Source organism: Molothrus aeneus, chromosome 16 (assembly GCF_037042795.1).
Source record: "Molothrus aeneus isolate 106 chromosome 16, BPBGC_Maene_1.0, whole genome shotgun sequence".
In the NCBI taxonomy this organism is placed as follows: domain Eukaryota; kingdom Metazoa; phylum Chordata; class Aves; order Passeriformes; family Icteridae; genus Molothrus; species Molothrus aeneus.
Window position 1 is genome coordinate 7,751,429 of NC_089661.1, and position 20,979 is coordinate 7,772,407.

A 20,979-nucleotide genomic window follows, 5' to 3' on the forward strand; every position below is an offset into this window, starting at 1 on the left:
GAGGGACTGCAGCACCTCGAGGATCTCATGTGTCCCTTGATTTAAACAAAAGTGCTCTTGGTGCTCTAGGTGCTCAGAGTAACTTATGAGATGTTGCTGTTTCTGGTTCACACAGCGCTGGGCTGACTCTTCTTCAGAAGAGCAGATAAATCAGCAAAAAGTGCAAAGTGTTAAAACATATTTGTGTGAATTAAAAAAAAAAATAGTTTGAATAAATGCTTACAATGATGTACTTTCCAGAATTTAGGTCCTTCAGTGCTGGCAGGTGTGGCTGTCATGATCCTTCTGGTTCCAATAAATGCTGTGATGGCAATGAAGACAAAAACCTATCAGGTTAGCATCTCTATATAGTACTTTTAAGAAACATCTATTCTTTGACTTGTTCCTGGAGGGTTTTCCTTATTTTTTTCCCATTCTTCTAACTATCCCTTTAAAAAAAGGGAAGGGAAAGAAAGGTCAGAGGTGTTGTGTATTCAGAATAAACAAACTTATGTATTTTTCAGCCTTACAGCTTATCTGTATGTAATGGTCTAAAAACCTGCAGTAGTGAAGACCAAGGCAGCACTTCAGACAGCTTCATGAGATGTCCAGTGATTGAATTATTAGGAATTAGTTGAGTTTTTAACTTGCCTAAAAACTAAAGTGCAAAAGTAAACTACAGTCTGCCTAATGAAACTAATGTCCATGGATGAAATACTCATGTTTTCAGGATGTGTGGCTTGTTCCATTTTTTGTTTGTTTCCTGGAGAGATGAAGAGGAAAAAGCCATTGATAGTGCTGAAAATAAAGCAAAATTAAGTTTGGTCTAAGTTAGAAGCAAGCTGCACATCTTACACTAGTTTAGTTTTTAACTGCATATTGTACCTGAGTCCCAGGGCTCCCTGTTGCAGGGTTAATCACATTTAAACCAGTGCCACACTTGTTTTGATCTTGCTTTGGATTTGTAGTTACATGAAGCATTCTTTTAATTGGTTTAAAACATCTTGTTAATTCTGCATATTTGTTTGTTCAGATAGTATCTCAGACTTCCTGCTTGGGAAGCTAGTAAGCTTTTGATGATAATGAGGTAAATTTGCCATTGCAAAATAGAAAGCTCAGAACTTTGAGGTTCTGCCAAGTATTGTGCTCTGTTAATTATTTTTTGCAATGTTGTTTTTAGGTGGCTCAAATGAAGAGCAAAGACAACAGAATTAAGCTGATGAATGAAATTCTCAATGGGATTAAAGTTCTGAAACTTTATGCTTGGGAATTAGCCTTTAGAGAGAAGGTATTAGAGATCAGACAGAAAGAACTCAAAGTCCTAAAAAAATCTGCTTACCTTGCTGCAATGGCAACCTTCACTTGGGTTTGTGCTCCGTTTTTGGTAAGTGAAACAAATCTGGAAGTCTTCTCTCCTTTTTGGGATTGTGCTTTCCAAGGCAGCACTTGAGGGCTACTTTTGGTTTTGTGTTTTAATGAGTTGAGCCAAAATGCCCTCCAGAATGGTGGGTCCTTGAACACTTAGGGGTCCACTTCTCTGTGGAAAGGCACTGCTGTTTTCTTTCAAACTCAGTAACCGCCAGCTTGGATGTATTCTAGAAGTTAATGCAAGTATTGAAAAATAAAAAACCCCTCTGCATCCCCTCCTATTTTTAGAAGTAGAGTACTTGAGGAATCTCAGATGAAATGCATGGTCAGATTTAGGAGAATAAAAAAATCCCTTATTTCAGTGTGTTTCTGAGCAGCAGCAGGACCTTCCATAAGAGCTCCTGACTGAATGGGGTGTTGGGCTCCAGGAGTGCCTCTGGCTGGGATTCTCCCAGCATCTGTGTAAGAACCACGTGCAAAAGGCAAAACCATTGTGTGGCCTGAGATGGCTTCAAATTCTTACTTAAAAAAAAATAAAAATCCATGATATGCCAAACATCCCTCCTGTGTTTGTGGTTAGCTTACATTTCAACTAATACAAGGGAGAGAAGAGTGAGATCACATCAAAATTGCTTCAGGCCCTATTAGAATGAGGGGCCATTGCTCTTGTCTGCAGAAACAATTAAAAGCCATGACTACATTAGGATAAAATATGTGCTGTTCCAGTTGAAGGTGTTTAAGTGTACTTTCCAGTCTCAGATTCCTTCCCTGCAAACATTTTTAGTGTTTACATTATGCTCGGGGCATGATGAAAGGCAGAGAAGCATCAGCCGCATTCTTAAGTGAATGCTTTTCTAAAAGAAGTCTGGGATTATCTGAATATAAATACATTATTAAATGAAATTTCTAAATAAAACCCTGCAGGTGGACTCCCCAGTGCTGTTGTGTGGAGTCTGGGAGGGCAGACTGGTGTGATGTCCCAGCACACACGGGGGTGTGTGGCACTGGCTCCACGGGGGCACAACCCGGAGGGCAAGGCTGCTCTTCAGCATCTTGTTGCTTGGATTTCTGGGGGTTTTTTTTGTATGTTGTGATTAAAAAATTATTGCCTGTTTGGAAGCACTTTTGACCTTGAAAACTTTTATTTCCTCTACTCCCTCCCATTTCCAAGGCCAGGGTTTTTAGAGCCATTGTTTAGTAACAGTCAGGACCCGCTGGCTTTGCAGTGCTGCCCTGTGTGCTGCTGAGGGTGAATTTCAGACTGATTGCTGCTAACACAAGAGTGCAGACATGCTGCTTGGGAGGTTATTCTTTGGACCCTGTCTTGTTTTTGATCTCCATGGGAGGGCTTTCTCCCTGCGACAGGGTTGTCCAAACTAAGGGCTGTACAAACAAGCTACTGTACAAGGCACAGCTGAGTCAGCTGCTGCACCCAGAACAATACATGTCTTCACAGCAGTCAGATTTGTTAACAGAAACACTGATGTCTTCAGTGGATGCTGTGCTTAGATGAGACTTAGATGGGGAGCTCATTATTTCAAGTCTTTCAGGAGGGAGGGTGCCAGAAGTTTATCTACTTTGATTTCTTGTTTTAATTGGCAGTCTGTGGGAAAAAAGCAGAGCTGGATCTTGTGATATACTGAGGTGTGAGGGTATTATCATGGAAGATAACACTATGAAGGGAGTAGTTGTGAAAGCAAACATGAGGTTTTACTTAGTTTGCTTTATTTTACTGTAATATATTCAATACATTTAAAAAAATGAGTGTATGGATTTTTTGAGTTATTTTTATAGCTTATGATTCATGATAACAGTGGTTCAGTGTAATTTCCTTGTTCAGTAAGAAATTGAAACAGTTCACAACAGAAAAGGCTTCATCTTTGTAATGCAATAACATTTCAAGTTTCTTGTCCATGATAAAGTGGGCTCTATTTGGAAATCTAAGGTTGTGGTAGTCTCTACAAACTATAAACCAGGTTAGTATTAGGGTGCTTCTAACTTTGCTGTCAATATATGTTACTGATCCAATATCTGATACTTTGAGGAGTGTCTTAAAACTGAAAGAGATCAGGAAAAAAGATAATTTCTCTACTTCCCTTCTCCTGCTGTGTGACCTCAAATAGGGAGGATCTTTGTGGTTTCACTTCTGCTATGTGAGGAAAGTGAACACTTGGCTCTTTTTAAAGAGGAGCCATCAACTTCTTTTTACAACAGCAAATTTTAATCATGTGTTTGTTTTGCAAAAAGTGTTGTCAGGAACAAAAAGTTATCAGAACATTGCTCTTCCTTTGATTTATAGTCTGATTGCAGTTGTCACACTGTGCTCCTGACCTGGTGGCTTTAAGAATGACCCTCACTGTAGCCTTTGCCCTTGATTTCAGGTGGCCCTGTCCACGTTTGCTGTGTATGTCACCATAGACAAGAACAACATCTTGGATGCTCAGAAGGCCTTTGTTTCTCTGGCATTATTCAACATCCTCAGGTTCCCACTGAACATGCTCCCTATGGTCATCAGCAACATAGTAGAAGTAAGATTTCAGTCATTAACAGGTGCTTTGTGTGCAGGAGGAGGCCCTGGGTGGAAAGATTGCATCCCCCTGCTTGGAGAATGACCAGAGGGGAGATGTGGCCACCTCTGGAAGGGACCTTGCAGTTCCTGTGTGTTAAGTGCTGTGCTGGTGAAATAATCCCAGTTGTGGTGGAAAGGTGTTCCTTCCATCACCCGCATTTCTTGTGGGGTGGGAAGTGAAAGTTTGGCTATCCAAGCAGCTGTGCAGTGGATTTAAGGAGGGATTGGGAGTGCATAATAATGATATAATGTGTATGTGGCACAAAACAGTGAGCACATAAAGGTAATGAGCAGAGTATGAAGAGTTTTGCATCCTTTTCCACGCAGGCCAGTGTCTCCCTGAAGCGCCTCAGGGTGTTCCTGTCCCATGAGGAGCTGGATCCAGACAGCATAGTCAGGGGTCCCATCAAAGAGGGTGAGTTTCTTTGCCTCTTGTAAATCAGTGTGTGCAGGTTTTGGGTGGTTTCTTTTGCTTGCTAAAACAAATTTACTGCATTTTTGGTGGGTTTTGCTGATAAATTTGAGACAGAAAACAGAGAAGAGAATTTGTAAAATGGAAATTATGTACAGGTTCTTCTTCCTTCTCAGATAGTTTCTTTCCTCTCCACAACTGATCTGGCAGTGCTGGAGATGCAGCTGAATTAGTTGGTATCTCTGGGTAGCTGATGTTCATGTACCTCCTGATTCCTGTAAGGGTAACCTTGGATTCTCTGCTGTCTTGCCAAATTCAGTAAAAGCAGAACACAAGTTTTTGGCAAACAGTGAGTTGTTGTTCTTCTGAAAAGGGAACTTTATACCTCTGCCCATGTGTGTGTGATTGACTTTGGATTGTGAGCACACAGTGTAGCTGCTTGCATTGGTACTTTTGTAAGTATGAGTTTTCTCTTTGCAGCTGAAGGATGCATTGTTGTGAAGAATGCAACGTTTAGCTGGGCCAAAACTGATCCTCCTTTGCTGAACAGGTAAAGATTGGTGCTCTTTATTCCATTCCATAATCTTGTTGCACCATAAATGATCTATATTTGAATTATAAAGTACATATGGAGAAGAGTTTGTTGCCATGAAGAAAGAGAATAAATAACAACAGTTCTATATATATATATATTTAAATTAGAGCTTTATGAACTGGAGGGATTTTCAGTTTATTGCATTTATGGAATGCATAAAGGGAGGTAGCAGGAGAGGTGGGGATCAGGGAAGAGAGAGCTGCAGGGGATTTCAGCTGTGGCCGAGTGCTGCAGATGGGCTGAGCTCCATCTAGAGGGTGCAGCCAGCTCAGCCCCTCTCAGCCAGCTCTGCTCCCTCCTGTTTGAGTGTCCTCGGGCTCCATTTCACTGCTGATTCTCACTGCACTCTATGATCCCAGGCTGCAGAAAGCAAACAGTGATGCAGCCACAGGCTGTGTCTGCCCTGTGCCCTGCTCCCTTCCTTAACTTTGGCTGCTTTTACTTAGGCCTTAAATGGCAAATTCTTTGGGACAAAAATTTGCTGTATTTACATTTGTGTTCATAGAACACTTGAGAGAAATCCTGGTGAGATTGGGTCACAGTTCTTTATTTCTTTCTATTTCCTTCCCCTTTAGACTAATTACATATTAAGATTATGTTCTGTATTCTAAGTTTGAGGAGAGCTAGGTGCTTTCTGAGTGAGAGGTTTGGGTTTTCAAGCAGTTCCAGTTTCAGTGCTGAGTCAGTGTTTGCAGAGCACCTGGCACCTGATGGTTTGTGCTTTAGATGGGCAGTTCAATTGACTGTTTAACTACTGGGGTGTGCCAGCAAGCAAGGCTGAACTGTGTGCGCTTTATTTCAGCATTAATTTCACTGTTCCTGAAGGCTCCTTGGTGGCTGTTGTTGGTCAAGTTGGCTGTGGAAAGTCCTCACTGCTGTCTGCCTTGCTGGGGGAGATGGACAAAAAGGAAGGCTACGTGGTTGTCAAGGTGTGACACATCTGCAGAGTTGTTCAGCTGTTTGTGGCTATTGCCAGTGGGATTCTAGATTTCCAAGTGGTGTGAAGAGGGAAGAGACAGCCTTTCAAATGAATGCACTTTTTAGCCTGCTTTCCTGGCATGTACATGTACCATGTATATGCCTTAGCCTGCACTCTGTCATTGCTTGTTAAGCCTTCACCCAACAGCATCCAAATCTCTTGGTGTCAGATTTAGCCAAATAAAACAGTGGAGCACTCAAAGATGAGTGTTCTGGTGAGTCCTGTTAGTAGCTGGGTATGAAATGGGGAGACCCTGTTACATATTCTCTGAGGAAGAGCAGTGTTGGGTTCTGCCTTCTCAGACATCAGAGAATTACAAGGAGAGGCTGCACCCAGACACCTGAACGTGGGAAAAGCTGTGTTGCAGTTTGTTCTTTCTTAGACATCAGAGCTGCACAGAGCTATCAGAGAAAAAATGACCTGGAAATAAAATTACTTCAAGAGCAAAACAAATCTGTTGTATTTAAAAGTCTGTAGGTTTGGCCACCTTCAGAATTGTTGTGGAAAAATAAACTAGTTGAGATCTGAGTCACTAATTATGAGTGTAGAAAGAGAAGACAGAGCTGATACTCAAAGCAAAATACTCTGCATTATCTCAGTCTCCTCCTCTGAAGTGACTTTTATATGAGAAGCACTTCCTCTGCTTTCTACAGAAATCTCTTGGCAGGGGTGCATTTGTTAAACACTTGCATTCCAGATTAAACTCTTTTGTGCAGAACATAATTTATAATTATATGAAAGAAGTAATGACTTTTGACATGCACTGATTGTGCAAACGTCCTCTAAACAAATGTTTCCTCCAGGTTTATGTTAATCGTATTTTGTTTGAAGCCCTTTATTTTCCACCAGTGCACTTTGTTACATTCACTTGTAGAGAGGATTATAAAAATAACATTTTGGAGGAGGCTGGAGCCCAAGAAAGGCTTTGTTTGGAAATGACCGTGGGCAGTTTGTGAGGTGATTAGCACTGCCTGCCCCACAAAGCCCTGCTGTGCCTTGACTCTCTGTGCAGACTCTTAGTCTAAAGTACTGAACTTTATTTTTCTTGCAGGGCTCTGTAGCCTACGTTCCTCAGCAAGCCTGGGTCCAAAATGCAACTCTGGAAGATAACATTATCTTCGGGAGGGAGCTGAGTGAGAGCAGGTACAAGCGTGTGATTGAGGCCTGTGCCCTGCTGCCTGATATAGAGATTCTTCCTTCAGGAGACAAAACAGAAATTGGAGAAAAGGTATTTCAGTGCCCACTCCACCATAACAGTGCTATTGCTTGTAGTTAAGGCTGTGTGACTCTTATTTTACTTTATCTCGAAGTTGTATTGAATTTTAAAACTTTCAGAGCAGGAATCCTCTAGAATAAGAGGCAGATTTGAACAGTGTGTTTTCCTTCTCCTTAAGCCTGAAAGGGGAGGAAACCTGTGCTCAGTTACAAATATAAAACCATCTTGTAGTGACAGTTTGTAATTGTTTCTAAGTTGCCACGTTCTATTCTATATAGAACAGAAAAATATACAGAAACAAGAAGAGAAAAATCTTCTGAACACTTCAGTTTTGTTCAAAACAAGCAAACAGGTCTTCAACCCAGCCCTTCCAAAAAATCTGAATCACAATGTACAAAAACAGCCATCAGCCCAAATCTGGCCCTTGGTTACCAAAGCAAGCCTGGTGTGGGCTTTGGGAGCATCCGTGGATGGTGCAGAGCTGTGGAGCAGGAGCTGCTGTCCCTGTGCCAGGGGCTGTGGCTGCTGGGGCTCCCTGAGCTGCTGCTCTCCTGCCTGTGCTCCCAGCTGGGCACAGAGCTGACAGCCCCACGTGCAGCAAAGCTGCAGCTTTATCTTGGTGGTAGCAGGCCAGTCTCAGTGTGCAGTGGGAGCAGAGTTTGTTCTTACATCAGAGGCAGCACTGCAGAAATGCTGCTGAGAAGAAAAGCAGCCTCTGAATGTACAGAGCTAGGCAGGCCAGTGAGGGTTAATTGCTTTTCAGGACTAGCAAACATTATTTTTTGGTTTGGCTAGCCCTTTCCTGACAGTGAGAACAGAAGAGATGTGCTTCTCTGCAAGAGGATTGTGACTGATTGCTTATGCTATTGTGGTAGTGAAATTAGTTGTGGAGATCTGTTTCATGCAATGTTGAATTTCCTCTGATTTAAATAAACCACCTGTGACTTGTGTCTTTCATAAACTGTAGCAAGACATGTTCTTTCATCTGTAAATAAAGGCTCCTGTTTCCTTGTTTCCTCAGGGGGTGAATTTGTCTGGAGGACAGAAGCAGCGAGTCAGCCTTGCTCGGGCAGTTTACTGCAATGCAGATGTCTATTTACTTGATGATCCTTTATCAGCTGTTGATGCTCATGTTGGGAAACATATTTTTGAAAAAGTTATTGGACCAAAAGGAATCCTGAAAAATAAAGTATGTTATAACGTCTCTAGAGAATGCTTTTTCTTGGCTGAGTTCAAATGATTCCAAGTTTGTCAAGTTGCATATTTAGATTTCAGTTTCTAACAGCTGAAAAATGAAAGGATCCTTCTGCAATTTTTAGAGGACTTTTATAAAACACTGACATTTTTGTAGTGAAAGGTACTTTGGTTTCTGTAATTCAAAAATATTTGATGGAAAAAATCAAGATAATGTTCTCTTAAAATCCTGCATGCCTGTGCCTCATTACTGTTCTATTATACACAGAATTCAAGCAGTAAAGAGCTGGAGTCCAACCACGGCATTCACTAATTTGAGATTACAGAAACCCTTTATTTTTCTTTTGCCTTTTAGACCCGGGTTTTGGTAACCCATGCAATCAACTACCTGCCTCAGATGGATACAATTCTGGTAATGACTGATGGAGAAATCTCTGAGATGGGCTCTTACCAGGAGCTGCTGGAGCAAGATGGGGCTTTTGCAGAGTTTCTTCGTACATATGCTAATGCTGAACAAACCATGGAGAACAGTGGTAAGCTCACTAATAATCTCTCTTGCTGTCTGTCATGTTAATAAGGGAGTCCTGGTACTGATAGGAAAGTTAAATTACTGTTTCTTGTGATTGCCTGTATAGGTAGACGTGCTTATTTCTTGAGGGTGTTGAGGGTTATGAGGTTAAACACACATTCTTTCTTAAAATCAGGAAAATGTGTAACAGATCTGTAGTAAAATTTCCTCTCAGTGCAAAATTCAGATGGTAGTGAGGCTGCATAAAGGCCAGCTGGGGTTTATACACCCTTCCTCTCTGATAACTTGTGTCTTCTTTATGCAACTGATTCCTTTGGGGATGGGGAGGAGGAGGAAGCAGCTCAGTGATTTGGCTGCTGTCCTTGACTCCTGCTTCTGCTTTACAGAACAGCTGTAGAGCTGCCCTGGTACAGGAATACACTTCAGATTTATTTTTCTTTTATCTACAGACAGTTACAGTATTGGATTTTAATAGGGGAGCTTAGTCTTTTTCTCCAGCCTGTTTTCTTCATGGCTGGCCTGTGCTGATTTCCTGACACTGAGATGTGCCAGGGGTGCCTGCACTCTGCTGGCTGGGGTGAAGTGGTGACACGAGTTGGGGAGCAGGTGAACTTCTGGGTGTTTTCTGTAGGTGCTTCTGTAGCTACTTGGGGCACAGTCAGACTTGTTGCAGTCTTCAGCCTATGTGAAATTCATAGGCAAATTAACTTTCTCTGTGCTTCCCTAGGCAGTTAACAAGTTAACTTTAATGTGAAGATTTGCCTCATTTAATAGCCTTGTTCTTTTAGTCTTTGTCTCCTCCCATTTTCAAATGTGGAAAAGTAGGTTTTGAAATCTTTTTCATTAAACTAAATTACTTCATTTTTCCATTTAATTACTGAACCTTCTTTTGGAAAGTGAGCCAGTGCTTTAACTTTTGCCATGGTTCTCTGCAGTTTTCTCATAAGAGGCACTTCTAACTTCAGTGCCACCCTGGTGATCTGGAGGGGATTATCACAGGCTTGGCCTATTTGCAGTGAAATTTGTTCATCAGTTCTAGTCAAGTGATCTTCTGCCAGTGGTAAATAGTGAAAAGTAGAGGCATTGTTTGTCTGATTCATAGGGATAACATTCATGTTTACTGGATGTGTAAGAGGTCACTGCTGTTGGGAGTCCCAGGCTCTCGGAGGAGCCCAGCAGCGTGGGATGGAGCCAGGCTGAGCTGCCTGGAGGGTACCTGCACTCCCACTCTCCAGGGAGGCTCCCTGGTGTCTGCAGCTCTGTGCTGGCAGCCTGGGAGCACAGTGGGTTGGTGCTTTCTGGCTGGAACACATCTGCTGCTCCAGGGCTGGGAAAGCCTCTCCTCCCAGCCAGCCCCTGAGTTTGGCTGCAGCTCTGGTCCCTCCCAGCCTCCCTCTCCCTTTGGGCTTCCTGAGGGGTCCCCCTGCCTGTGTGCTGCCTTGCCATCCTCAGCTTCATGGGGTTTCTCCTCTGTGTGTGAAAACTCTGCTTGTTGCTTAGGATTAAAAGTAGGTCCATTTCAGCAAATTTGGTTCTGCCTTGGGTTCTGTGGTTTAGGTTATTCTACTTGGATGTGAGGTTGTAAAGATTGAAAATGGTAGAGCGTGTTCTGGAAAAAAAGTGAATTATATGTGCTTTTAGAGTCAGATCCTTCGTTAGAAGGAATGATTCAACCTCTGGAAACAGGTAACTGTTTGCCATGTGGGCTTTCTACTAGTGCTTGCCTTGGAGTAACATGAGTAGCTGCAGTTTATTTACAAGAGACTGAGTCATTATTAGAAGAATTTTATCAGTGCATAGGAGGTATCTGCATGGTTTGCCTGTCCTTGGTTGTGTGAGCTGCAGCAGTTGCTGTGTGGCAGCTTTAGGTAACTCAGCAGCAGCAATTCTGTGTCTGAGGCTTCCATGAGGAAACTTTAAATAAACTTTATAGGTACACCCTGCACTTAGAAATGTCGTGAGTGGACCAAGAGAAGCATCAGTCAGGACTGAGCCCTGACCATTGTTCTCAAATGTGTATTCACTGCTCACAGCTGTTCCCTTTCATAATTTCTGGGTACTTTTTTTCAGCAGAACCCTCACTACTGGGCTTATACCCCAAGTGCATTTGTCAGATTTACTGTGGCAGTCTTGAGCATTTTTTTGTTCTCAGAGCTAAATGCAGCTAAATAAGCAAGAAATCTTCATAGCCTACAACATGAAATCAAAGTTGAGCTTTTAGGGGGAGGATGGTTTATTTGTGGTTTTGTTTTCTTCAGCAATGTTCTGAAGCAGTATGTTGCTGGAATGCTTGCTGGTTTTCATATGGGAACCTTTCAAAACAACTGCTGTCAAGAGCTTAAAATAACCAGCAGTACCATCTAGGTTTGATCTTATTCACATAAATAAGGACTAAATAATTTAACTTTTTCATGTTTTCTGGTTTTTGTCTTTTTAAGACCACACTGAACAATTTATTTTGGGCTTTTAGAGTAATGAACCAATAATCAGTTTCCAGACACAGAAAGGAAAGCAGTCTGTTTTATGCATATATTTTGCTTTTGTATAAAAACATGAAAATGTCAGACTCTAGATCTACACAAATTTTCCTGAATATCTTTTGAGTATATTCAGGTCGATACCTTTGCATAAACCATGCACAGATCCTTCAAAAACACAGAACTCTTTGTTGCAAATTCCAAATTAACTTCCATACATGAAAATGGAGTTTACTGACATTTACTGACAGCTAACTTTATAGGAATCTGACAATTGGTTTTTATAAGGAAAATTGACATCAGCTGAACCTAGTTTTACTCTTGGCACTTGACTACACTGAATTAAGTTGCTCAGAAAAGGTTACTGTTTCAAGCTGACAGGTTTTCTGGAGTGTTTTAGACACTTGTCTCGAGTGTGCTGCATCTTGGTACAAGCAGGATGTTGTGGGATAACAGCTCATGGAAAGATCTGTTGCTCAAAGTCATCTGATTATTGCAGTGGCCTAAAACACCAGGATTTTGCACATTTCTTCTTGCTCAACTTTGCAGGAAGACTCAAAGTTACCAGCATATGTCTGCTGTTCTTACAGCTTCACTCCATCATTTATAGAATGTCTTCTCATTGCATTTTAAAATAAAAATAATTTATAACTAACTATGCAGAAGCTGTGGTTTGAAAAGGAGTGGCTGGAGTGTTGGTTTGTTTCCATGGAGTGGGTCACATGTGACTTGGTATTGCATGTTTGAACATAAAATATGTCCTCATAATTATGTTACATTATTACTGACCTACATTTGCTAGAAAAATAAATGTTCCCTGTCTTGGCAACTAACCCTGTTGGTAGTTGAACTAAACTGATTTGTTCACCTGGTCAATTTTCTGTTATTATCTGTAAATACTTGTGCTTCCTGCTTTGTTTGCACGTTAAGACTGCCACAGGCAGTTAGGATTGAAATGAAGTGCTTGTGTCTCTTTGCCTAACCATTTTCATCTTTACTTTTTCACCCTCTCAGATACAAACAGTCCATCTGCAAAGGAAGGCAAGCCTATAGAAAATGGAGGCCTTGTGAATGAAGCCCCTGGAAAGCTGATGCATAGGTGTGTGGATTTATTTTTTCTTTTCCTCTTGCCCCCCATCCATTCAATCCAGTCAGTCAGGTGTAGATAAACAATAATTTGATGGTTAGGGTATTTGTTTGAGGGAAGGTATATCCTGCTGGATCCAGCAGCCTGAGGAAGGCAAAGCTGTGCTATTCTGTGGTTCCAGGTCCAGCAGGCACCTGACACCCCACAAACCCAGCACCACCTCCTCAGTCCCTCTCTGCCTGGGCAGGACCAGGTCTGCTCTGGGATCCATTCTGTGTGTCCATGCAAGGTGCAGCTCTGCAGGGGCTGGGCTCAGTGCCTGGGCTCAGTGCCTGGGAGCTGCCCCTGGCTCCAGCTGCTGGCCCCTGGCACTTGAGCCTCCCTGCAGCTGCACACACTGATGCACACTCGTGTGCACACACACACACACACACACACACACACCCACCCTGGGGCTGCAGCCCCAGTGCAGCTGCACACACTGATGCACACACACACACACACACACCCCCTGGGGCTGCAGCCCCAGTGCAGCTGCACACACTGATGCACACACACACACACACACACCCCCTGGGGCTGCAGCCCCAGTGCAGCTGCACACACTGATGCACACTCGTGTGCACACACACACACACACACACACACCCTGGGGCTGCAGCCCCAGTGCAGCTGCACACACTGATGCACACTCGTGTGCACACACACACACACAGAGCCTGGGGCTGTGATGTTCTTTCCATGAAGAAACTCTTGTGTTGTAGCAAGATATTGTGGGTTTGGCTTGCATAAAAGGGAGAGTGTTTTATTGGTTAGTGCAGCTTTTGTGTGTGTTCCTAAGGCTTCTGCATTTTACTGCTGTCAGATGGGGTGAAGTGCCAAGGGGACCTTTAGTCTGACCTAATGCAGCTGCTATTCTGCTTGCAATCCCTCTGATTACACCTTTCCAAAACCATCTCCTGGTCTGTGCCTCATTCTTACAGTGCTCTAATAGTGCCTCTGTTCTTATGGTGCCCTAGAGACTCTGTTTCTGGAGGCTGATGAGTGCCTGGGAGTTAAATGGCCTGTTTTGAGGGGAGGGCAGGTACCCTTTTCACACTCCCGCAGCTGTTGAGCTGATGATGGGGTTTGGAAAGGCTGATCTTGATGGTCACAAGCATTTTTCTTTCTGGAGTGATTGTGCAACCAAGACTTGTTTATCTGGTGACTGTTACTTGCACCTGGACGTGGGTACTTGGGAAGTGAGTGCTGTCAGGGAGGGCTGGGAGAGTGCCCTGAGGGGACAAGGGGGGCTCCAGGACCCTCTGGCCCTGTGGTGGGGTTAGGACATGTTCATAGGAGTGTAAACCACTGGCTTGGAGCTGTGAACTGTCAAAGCCTAGCTGGGAGGTAGCACCTGTCCTGTGCCAAGCTAAGATTAAAAATGAAATGTCTTCAAGCAGGCAGCTCAGTAACTCTTCAACATACAGCAGAGACACTGGGAAGCCGCAGCAGCAGAGCAGCACAGCGGAGCTGCAGAAGCCACTTGCTGAGAAGAATTCCTGGAAACTGACAGAGGCTGACACAGCAAAGACTGGGAGGGTAAGGCTCCAGTTCCCACTTCCTGTGCCCTTCTTCAGTTTTGGAAAAATCTATTTCAGAAGAAAATAACTTCTGAAGGCCATGTAACTGTTGTGAGAACAGGCTGAGTGAGTTCTTGAGCTTGCTGCTTGTTGTGTATTACTTGATGGAAGTGTTGCTGTGCCCTCTGCTCCCAAACCTGAGCCCTACATTTGCCTGCAGGAAGAGTGCCAACACAAAACTTGTGTGAGATGATGGCCCTGACCACATCAAAGTGTAGGAGGAGGAATGAAAACCTTGCAGCTATTTCTTGGAGAGAGGTTGTGACAAATTAGGTGACCTAATGAAAACTGCTCTTCAGTAAGGAGCTGCAGTTGACTCAGATGAATTTAAGCCAAGTTTCCACTGTAGACATAAGTGTCTAATCCCAGGATACCCAGGGCTTTTGGAGAAACCTGAGACTGAGGTTCCTGGGAAAGTGGCAGCTACAGCTCCTAGCAATGTTGCTTGAATCCAAGCTTGGATTGCTTGCTGTTGGTTAAAGATAGATCACAGGATACAAGCCATGTGGAGCAAGGGTTGGTTTAAAGGCTTTATAATCTTGTGGTACAAAGAGCCAGAAACTGGAACTGCTCAGTGAAGTTTTTGGCTCTGCTACTGATGCTCTGTGGTACTTCAGGCAGGTCCCTGCCTACTCCTCCCTTCCCTTGGATGACAGGGCAGGGATGATGTGTGCCTGCCCTGGGGCAGTGTTGGGTTTGGCATGTCTCCACTGATTGCTTTGCAGCCTGTGTTCCCAGGCTGTGGCTCTCTGGAGTGCAGCTGCTGTGCTTTCATGGCCTCATGGAGGGACACTGACTTTAAATAGGTGTTGGACAAGGGGGAGTTGCTGCTTTTGAAACCTAGCTGCAAAATGAGTATTTCTTTCTGTCTTCTTTCTTCAGGTAAAGGCATCAGTGTACTGGGACTACATGAAAGCAATTGGACTCTGTATGTCTTTCTTGGCCATTTTCCTCTTTATGTGTAATCATATAGCCTCCTTGTCTTCCAACTACTGGCTGAGTTTATGGACAGATGATCCTGTTATCAATGGGACACAGCAGAACACAACTCTCAGACTGGGAGTATATGGAGCACTAGGAATTTCTCAAGGTTTGCCTGGTTTTCTGTATTTTAAGATTTGCTGGTTCAGTGTTTCTAATGCTCTTGGTGCCTGCAGCAGCATTTTGTTAAGGATTTGAGTGTGTGTTTTCATAGAAAAATGAAAAACGTGAATTTAAAAAAAAGTGAGCAAACCAACCTATGCAATTATTCAGTTACAAAATGTGTTTTTCCTTTCATTTGTAAATGAAATTTCTCAAAGTGAGAAGTGTTTTGCTGGCTGATGAGTCAGAACTGTTGACAGAATGTCTGATCTGACCAGAGTCTCCCTGGCCTGTCAGCAGCCTGTGCTGGCCTGGGCTGCAGGGCAGTTTGTCACAGGAGGCTGTGGCTGTGCTGCCTCCCTGCAGCCCCAGCCTGGCACAGCTGCCCTATGGGGCTGCTTCAGGGATGTTTTGTTTTGTGTCCTCTTTGTGGTTTAGAGTTTGTTTGCCATGAAACCAAACACCCCAAGTACCCTACTTGAGAAGTGCCATGAAAATCCCACAATAAAAAACAAATGCCAAGAGCAAATTCAGTGATTTTTTTGCTCAGGGAAAGTGTTCAAATATTAAACAATTTTTTGTAATGGAGAAGCAATGAAAGGAGTTTTCACTGGTTTTATTTTTTTTAACTACTTGACATATTTGCTGAGTCTACCTGAAGTGAGCCCAAGTTCTCAGGATTATTGCACTGGAGACATACTGTCATCCTGATTTTTTAAGATTTTCTAAGCCTTCTGATGTTTACATTCTTGTAACGAACTTTCTCACACGCTTTCTTGTAAATAACTTATTGTTTTGCATTCTTTTAGAGAAGAAGAGAAATTTGATGGACTGTTGGTTTGTCCAGTGTCATTGGAGAGGTGGCACTTTCACCCTCCAATCCTTTTAGAAATCTATAAATGTTAGAGTCAGAAAACAAACTTCCCTTTTTTCACCTTGAGAGCAGTGGTGTGTTGTTTCATGTCCTATAGTGACAACATCCTAATGCTAAATGATGACAAAATGAGGAAGATGCTTTGTGTGAGAGGTGGCAGCAGTTAATAATGAGTCTCCTTTCCTAGGTATTGCTGTGTTTGGCTACTCAATGGTTGTGTCAATAGGAGGAATCTTTGCGTCACGGCACCTGCACCTCAACCTGCTGCACAACGTGCTCAGGTCCCCCATGAGCTTCTTTGAGCGCACGCCCAGCGGGAACCTGGTGAACCGATTCTCCAAGGAGATCGACACCATCGACTCCACCATCCCACCCATCATCAAGATGTTCATGGGCTCCACTTTTAATGTCATTGGGGCTTGTATCATCATCCTGCTGGCCACACCTATAGCTGCTGTCATCATTCCACCCCTGGGACTTGTCTACTTGTTCGTGCAGGTAAAGGGGGTTACCTGGGGGAACCAGGACCAGCAGGCACATCCTCTCTTATTTGAGGCTGTTCTTACCCTGCATGAGGAAGGATTTTAATGTGCTGGGTTTGAGTCATGCTTGACTGACTGTGCTTTGCATGGTTTACTGATAATCTGATGTTAGCACAGCATTTCCTTCCTTTGTCAAGTGTAAAATGACTTCTGTGCAGAGGGTAATCCTTTAATACCTACTTGATAAAAATGCCATTAGATTTTGTGGAAAATTTTGCACAGCTTGTTGCTCAGGGCCCAAATATGGAAAACATGGGCTTTTCCAAGACTGCTTTCCAAACATGAGAGTAGCCTTTAGAGGGGTATGTGTGTGTATTGCTCATGTGCCTGTTTCATCAGAATATTGTCTACAGAGCAATAGAGTGGGTGGCAGGCTTTCATTCACTCTTACCCTGTGTGGGCAGGGTGTGCTTGCTTCACTCTGACTTCACTCTAAAAACTGGAAGAGCCAGCACAGAGCGAAGAGAAGCAGCTGGGGCATGACTTTGGCTCTTGAATTTGTAAATCCTTTTGCCTCCATTAGTAAACCTTAAAGTGGTGATATGTGTGTTTTATGCTGTTGAATTAAATTTGCTGATAAAAGAAAGAGGAGAAAATGGCTCTGGCATGAAATGGGTTGATTGGCAGTTGTTTAAAGGTAGCAGAGTGTATGTCATGGTCCTTCAGGCCTGAAAGTGCTGGAGAAGGTGTGTATTCCCACCTGTGAGTTGAATCTCTGTCACTAACAGCCCAGATGGCAGGGAACTGTTTATGATTCCCCTTGTATTTCCAGACACAATCTGGATGTAACCTGAAATAGTTTCCCTGAGGCAGGTCTCAAGCTCTTGGAGATGTATTTCACACCCAAGATAGCTCAGCTACCTTAGAAGGCATAAAATCAGCAGGATGGCTTCTGTGGCAGTGTTGGAAACAAAAAGGTTTAATAAAAGGCAAAATAACAAAACCATTTACAGAGAAAAACCGATCCAGGTTCAAGAGGCCCTCCTGCCCCTGGTAAAAGCCTTTAGTTTCTTTGTTCTCTTCTTTTTCTAGTAAATTGCCCAGGCAGGACTTTTTGGCTCCTGCCCAGTTAGCTATCCTTAAGTTGGAGGTGAAGTCCCCTGGGTCCTATGAGATGCCTTTTTCACCTAATCCAGGAGAGAAACTTCTGGCCTTATTTCCTTTCTAAGGGGACAAAGGATAGTTTTGTCACTCCCTCAAGAGGGGGCACATTCCTGCAGTGACCACGGCTCTGATGCTCTCTCTCACTGGCAGAGGTTTTACGTGGCCACGTCGCGGCAGCTGAAGCGCCTGGAGTCGGTGAGCCGCTCGCCCGTGTACTCGCACTTCAACGAGACCCTGCTGGGGGTGAGCGTCATCCGCGCCTTCCAGGAGCAGAAACGCTTCATCCGCCAGAACGACATCAAGGTGGACGAGAACCAGAAGGCGTATTACCCCAGCATTGTTGCCAACAGGTACCACTGGGGCTGCAGAGTTACCTGGGGAGGACATGGATCTGTGCTCCTTATCTGTCACAGCTCTCGGCATGCTTGGCTCTGTGGATTCATCCGTTCCAGAGATGTTTTGTTCAAACTTCTGTGATGAAATTAAAATTACTTCTGAATCTCTCACCTTTCCAAGTGTTCCTGCCTTGCTTCTGGGTTGTATTATTTTTAAAGTTTTGTTTTATTGATCCCTATGTTCAGAAAGTAGTTGTAGTTAAGAGAGGAATTTATGCACCCGAAAGACTCATTAATTTTGGATCCCTCTAGATTAACACACTGCTGAAGCAGAACCTCAAATATCTTGCGGTGTCACTAGCAGGACACACGTGCCTTATGATTAATCTTACAAAATAAAGATGTGTAACAATTAGAATTACTGTTGAATCTCTCACCTTTCTGACAGTTCCCGCCTTGCTTCTGGATTATATTATTAACAAAACTTTTATAAGTTTTATAACAAAACTTTTAAAAGTTTTGTTTCATTGATCCCTATGTTCAGAAAGTAGTTGTAGTTAAGACAGCAATTTATGACCTAAAAGACTCGTTAATTTTGGATCCCTCTAGATTCACACACTGCTGAAGCAGAATCTGAGACATCTTGCAGTGCTTGTGTCACTAGCTGGACACACTTGCCATATTACTAATCTTACAAAAACAGATGTGTAACAGAGGATTTGTTGTCCATATCTCTGATCTCTGTGGGTGAAGCACTGGAAGGATGTGTCTGTGCCTTGCAGGTGGCTGGCAGTCCGTCTGGAGTACGTGGGGAACTGCATTGTCCTGTTTGCAGCCCTGTTTGCAGTGATTGCACGCAACAAACTCAGTGCAGGCCTGGTTGGCCTCTCAGTGTCCTACTCACTGCAGGTAATTTTGCCTTTTCTAAAAAGAGCAAAACCTCTGAATCATTGGACTGCATTGGGAAATCAGAGCCTTGATAGGGCTTTGGATGGAAAACTAATATAAAGAACATAGAATATAATAATGACAAATAATATCTGAGAAGATGCTGGGAAGTTTCTTCTTTGCTTTCCCTGTGTGAGGGAATGTGGCCAGGGTGTCTCATCCTGTGCATCTTAAAGGCATTTAGGCTTTCCTCCTGTCCAGCAGTGATTAGCCAAGATCTTGCCTGAAATTGCAGTGCTTTGGTTGTTGCACATTTTCCATTTATTGCAGGTAACCTGTTCAGTGTAACCTGCTCCCTGACTGCTTTCCTCCTTGCAGATCACAGCCTACCTGAACTGGCTGGTTCGCATGTCATCCGAGCTGGAAACCAACATTGTTGCTGTGGAAAGAGTCAAAGAATACTCTGAAATGGAGAAGGAGGTACAGTGAGCTCTCCACTCCCCTTGTGGAATCCAGTGCCCTGCTCTGAGGTCTCAGCTGCCCACTGAGTGGTTGGAGGGTGGGCTGTGCTCTGAGCTGAGGTGGGACAGAGCTCAGGGCTGTGGGTGCCTGCCAGGGACGGGCTGGGTCCCACTGGGAAGCTCCTGTTGGTGCTTTTGTGGTGTTCCCACTGGTATTTACACAGTGCTATTTAGGAAATGTGCTCTGATGTTCAAGGCTAAGCAGTAGGGTAGCACAAATATTTTGGTTTCCTAAAACTTCAAACATAATGTTTTTATGTGTTTCTCTTTTTGCACTCAGTGTGGGGAATAAAAAGGTTTTACTTCTTTTTTTGTTTTGATTCAAATCACATTATTCATTTAATGTATAATTGTTCCCTTTATGATTGTGGAGTTCCCTGGGTCTTCTTTTTGCCTTGCCTGCACTTGAACCTGACCTGGGTCACTATTTTTGCAGCCAGACATTATGAAGACCCTTCCTAGATTTTTTTTTCATAAGTTCTGGTAGCAGACCAGTGTTTATACATGCAAAAGCCTTTTTATTTGGCAGTGGCAGTGAATGCAGTGTATTCTTTGCTTTCTCACCTCTGTGGAAGGCTGAGGCAGCAGCTTTTTGCCAGCTTATGGATATTTTAGTGCACAGGCTTAGCCTAACTGCTTCTAGTTGCACCTGTGGCTGCCCCAGAGGTTTCCTTGCCATGGTGGGGTGTACAGACAGGTTGTCTGAATGTGTGCTGCCTGCATGATTCTGCCATTGGCAAGAGGGAAGTTTATCCAGCAAGTGGGATTTGAGACAGCCAAGCCCTTGGCTACTCTCACCATTTCATCTGTCCTGAGACTCCTCTCCTCATCACAGTTCCTTTTGCAAATCCCCTAAGAAAGATTTTTGTTAATTGCAATCTGAGTCCTCTGAGGCTGTGTTGGTTGCAGCAGCTGATCAGAGGTGTCTGTGTGGCTCTTGCAGGCTGAGTGGAGCATTGAGCAGACAGCCCCAGGCAGCAGCTGGCCCCAGGAGGGGAAGGTGGAGTTCCGGGGCTATGGATTGCGCTACCGCGAGGACTTGGACCTGGTCCTGAAAAACATCAATGTTACTATCAATGGGGGGGAAAAGGTAATGCCTGAATCCGTGGCAGGGTGCTGAGTTCACAGGTCTGCATGAGAGAGGCTTAACCCTGTTCTGTTCTGTGTCTGGGGCTCTTAAGAACTAGAAAAGCTTCTGTGGAATCAGCCCTGCAGATGTTGTGGGTTCTGAGCCTTTGCAGGGTGTGTTCTGCATCAGGGATAAGGAGACACAGTTATGTGGGGCTGCCAAGTATCATTTGGCCTGGTTTCATTGGGAGGTGAGGTTTATCCTGTCTTGTCTCCCCTTCCCATGGAATTTTGCTAATTTGTTTGCCATAAGCAAAGAGGAGTAGGTTGCAGAGAGATAAAGTTAATTATAATCTCAGGAAAATAGCCCACAGTTAAGGGGGGAAGCCTGATCTAGTGAGGCAGAAGTTGCAAGGTGAGACTGCAGGAAAAAATGGGACTTCAGAGCAGATTCTCTGGATCTGGCCAAGCTGATCTGTGTGTTTCTCCTCCTGCTTCCTTGCCCAGTCCTGTGTGGATTCTCTGATGTCTATTAAT

The 20,979-nt window shown here is 43.7% G+C and overlaps 1 protein-coding gene across 1 annotated transcript in view; it reads left to right on the plus strand.

Annotated features, from left to right (window-relative positions):
• The window catches only part of ABCC1 (ATP binding cassette subfamily C member 1 (ABCC1 blood group)), a 46,511-nt gene that overhangs the window by 20,241 nt on the left and 5,291 nt on the right, over window positions 1-20,979 (plus strand). The window contains exons 11-27 of the mRNA XM_066560634.1: window positions 241-333; window positions 1,160-1,363; window positions 3,729-3,875; window positions 4,244-4,331; window positions 4,809-4,878; window positions 5,726-5,852; window positions 6,954-7,130; window positions 8,140-8,307; window positions 8,668-8,845; window positions 12,333-12,417; window positions 13,848-13,986; window positions 14,910-15,117; window positions 16,172-16,482; window positions 17,781-17,980; window positions 18,748-18,874; window positions 19,232-19,333; window positions 20,318-20,464. Of these exons, the coding sequence (XP_066416731.1) occupies window positions 241-333; window positions 1,160-1,363; window positions 3,729-3,875; window positions 4,244-4,331; window positions 4,809-4,878; window positions 5,726-5,852; window positions 6,954-7,130; window positions 8,140-8,307; window positions 8,668-8,845; window positions 12,333-12,417; window positions 13,848-13,986; window positions 14,910-15,117; window positions 16,172-16,482; window positions 17,781-17,980; window positions 18,748-18,874; window positions 19,232-19,333; window positions 20,318-20,464 (2,571 nt within the window). The remainder of the gene's footprint in view (window positions 1-240; window positions 334-1,159; window positions 1,364-3,728; window positions 3,876-4,243; window positions 4,332-4,808; window positions 4,879-5,725; window positions 5,853-6,953; window positions 7,131-8,139; window positions 8,308-8,667; window positions 8,846-12,332; window positions 12,418-13,847; window positions 13,987-14,909; window positions 15,118-16,171; window positions 16,483-17,780; window positions 17,981-18,747; window positions 18,875-19,231; window positions 19,334-20,317; window positions 20,465-20,979) is intronic.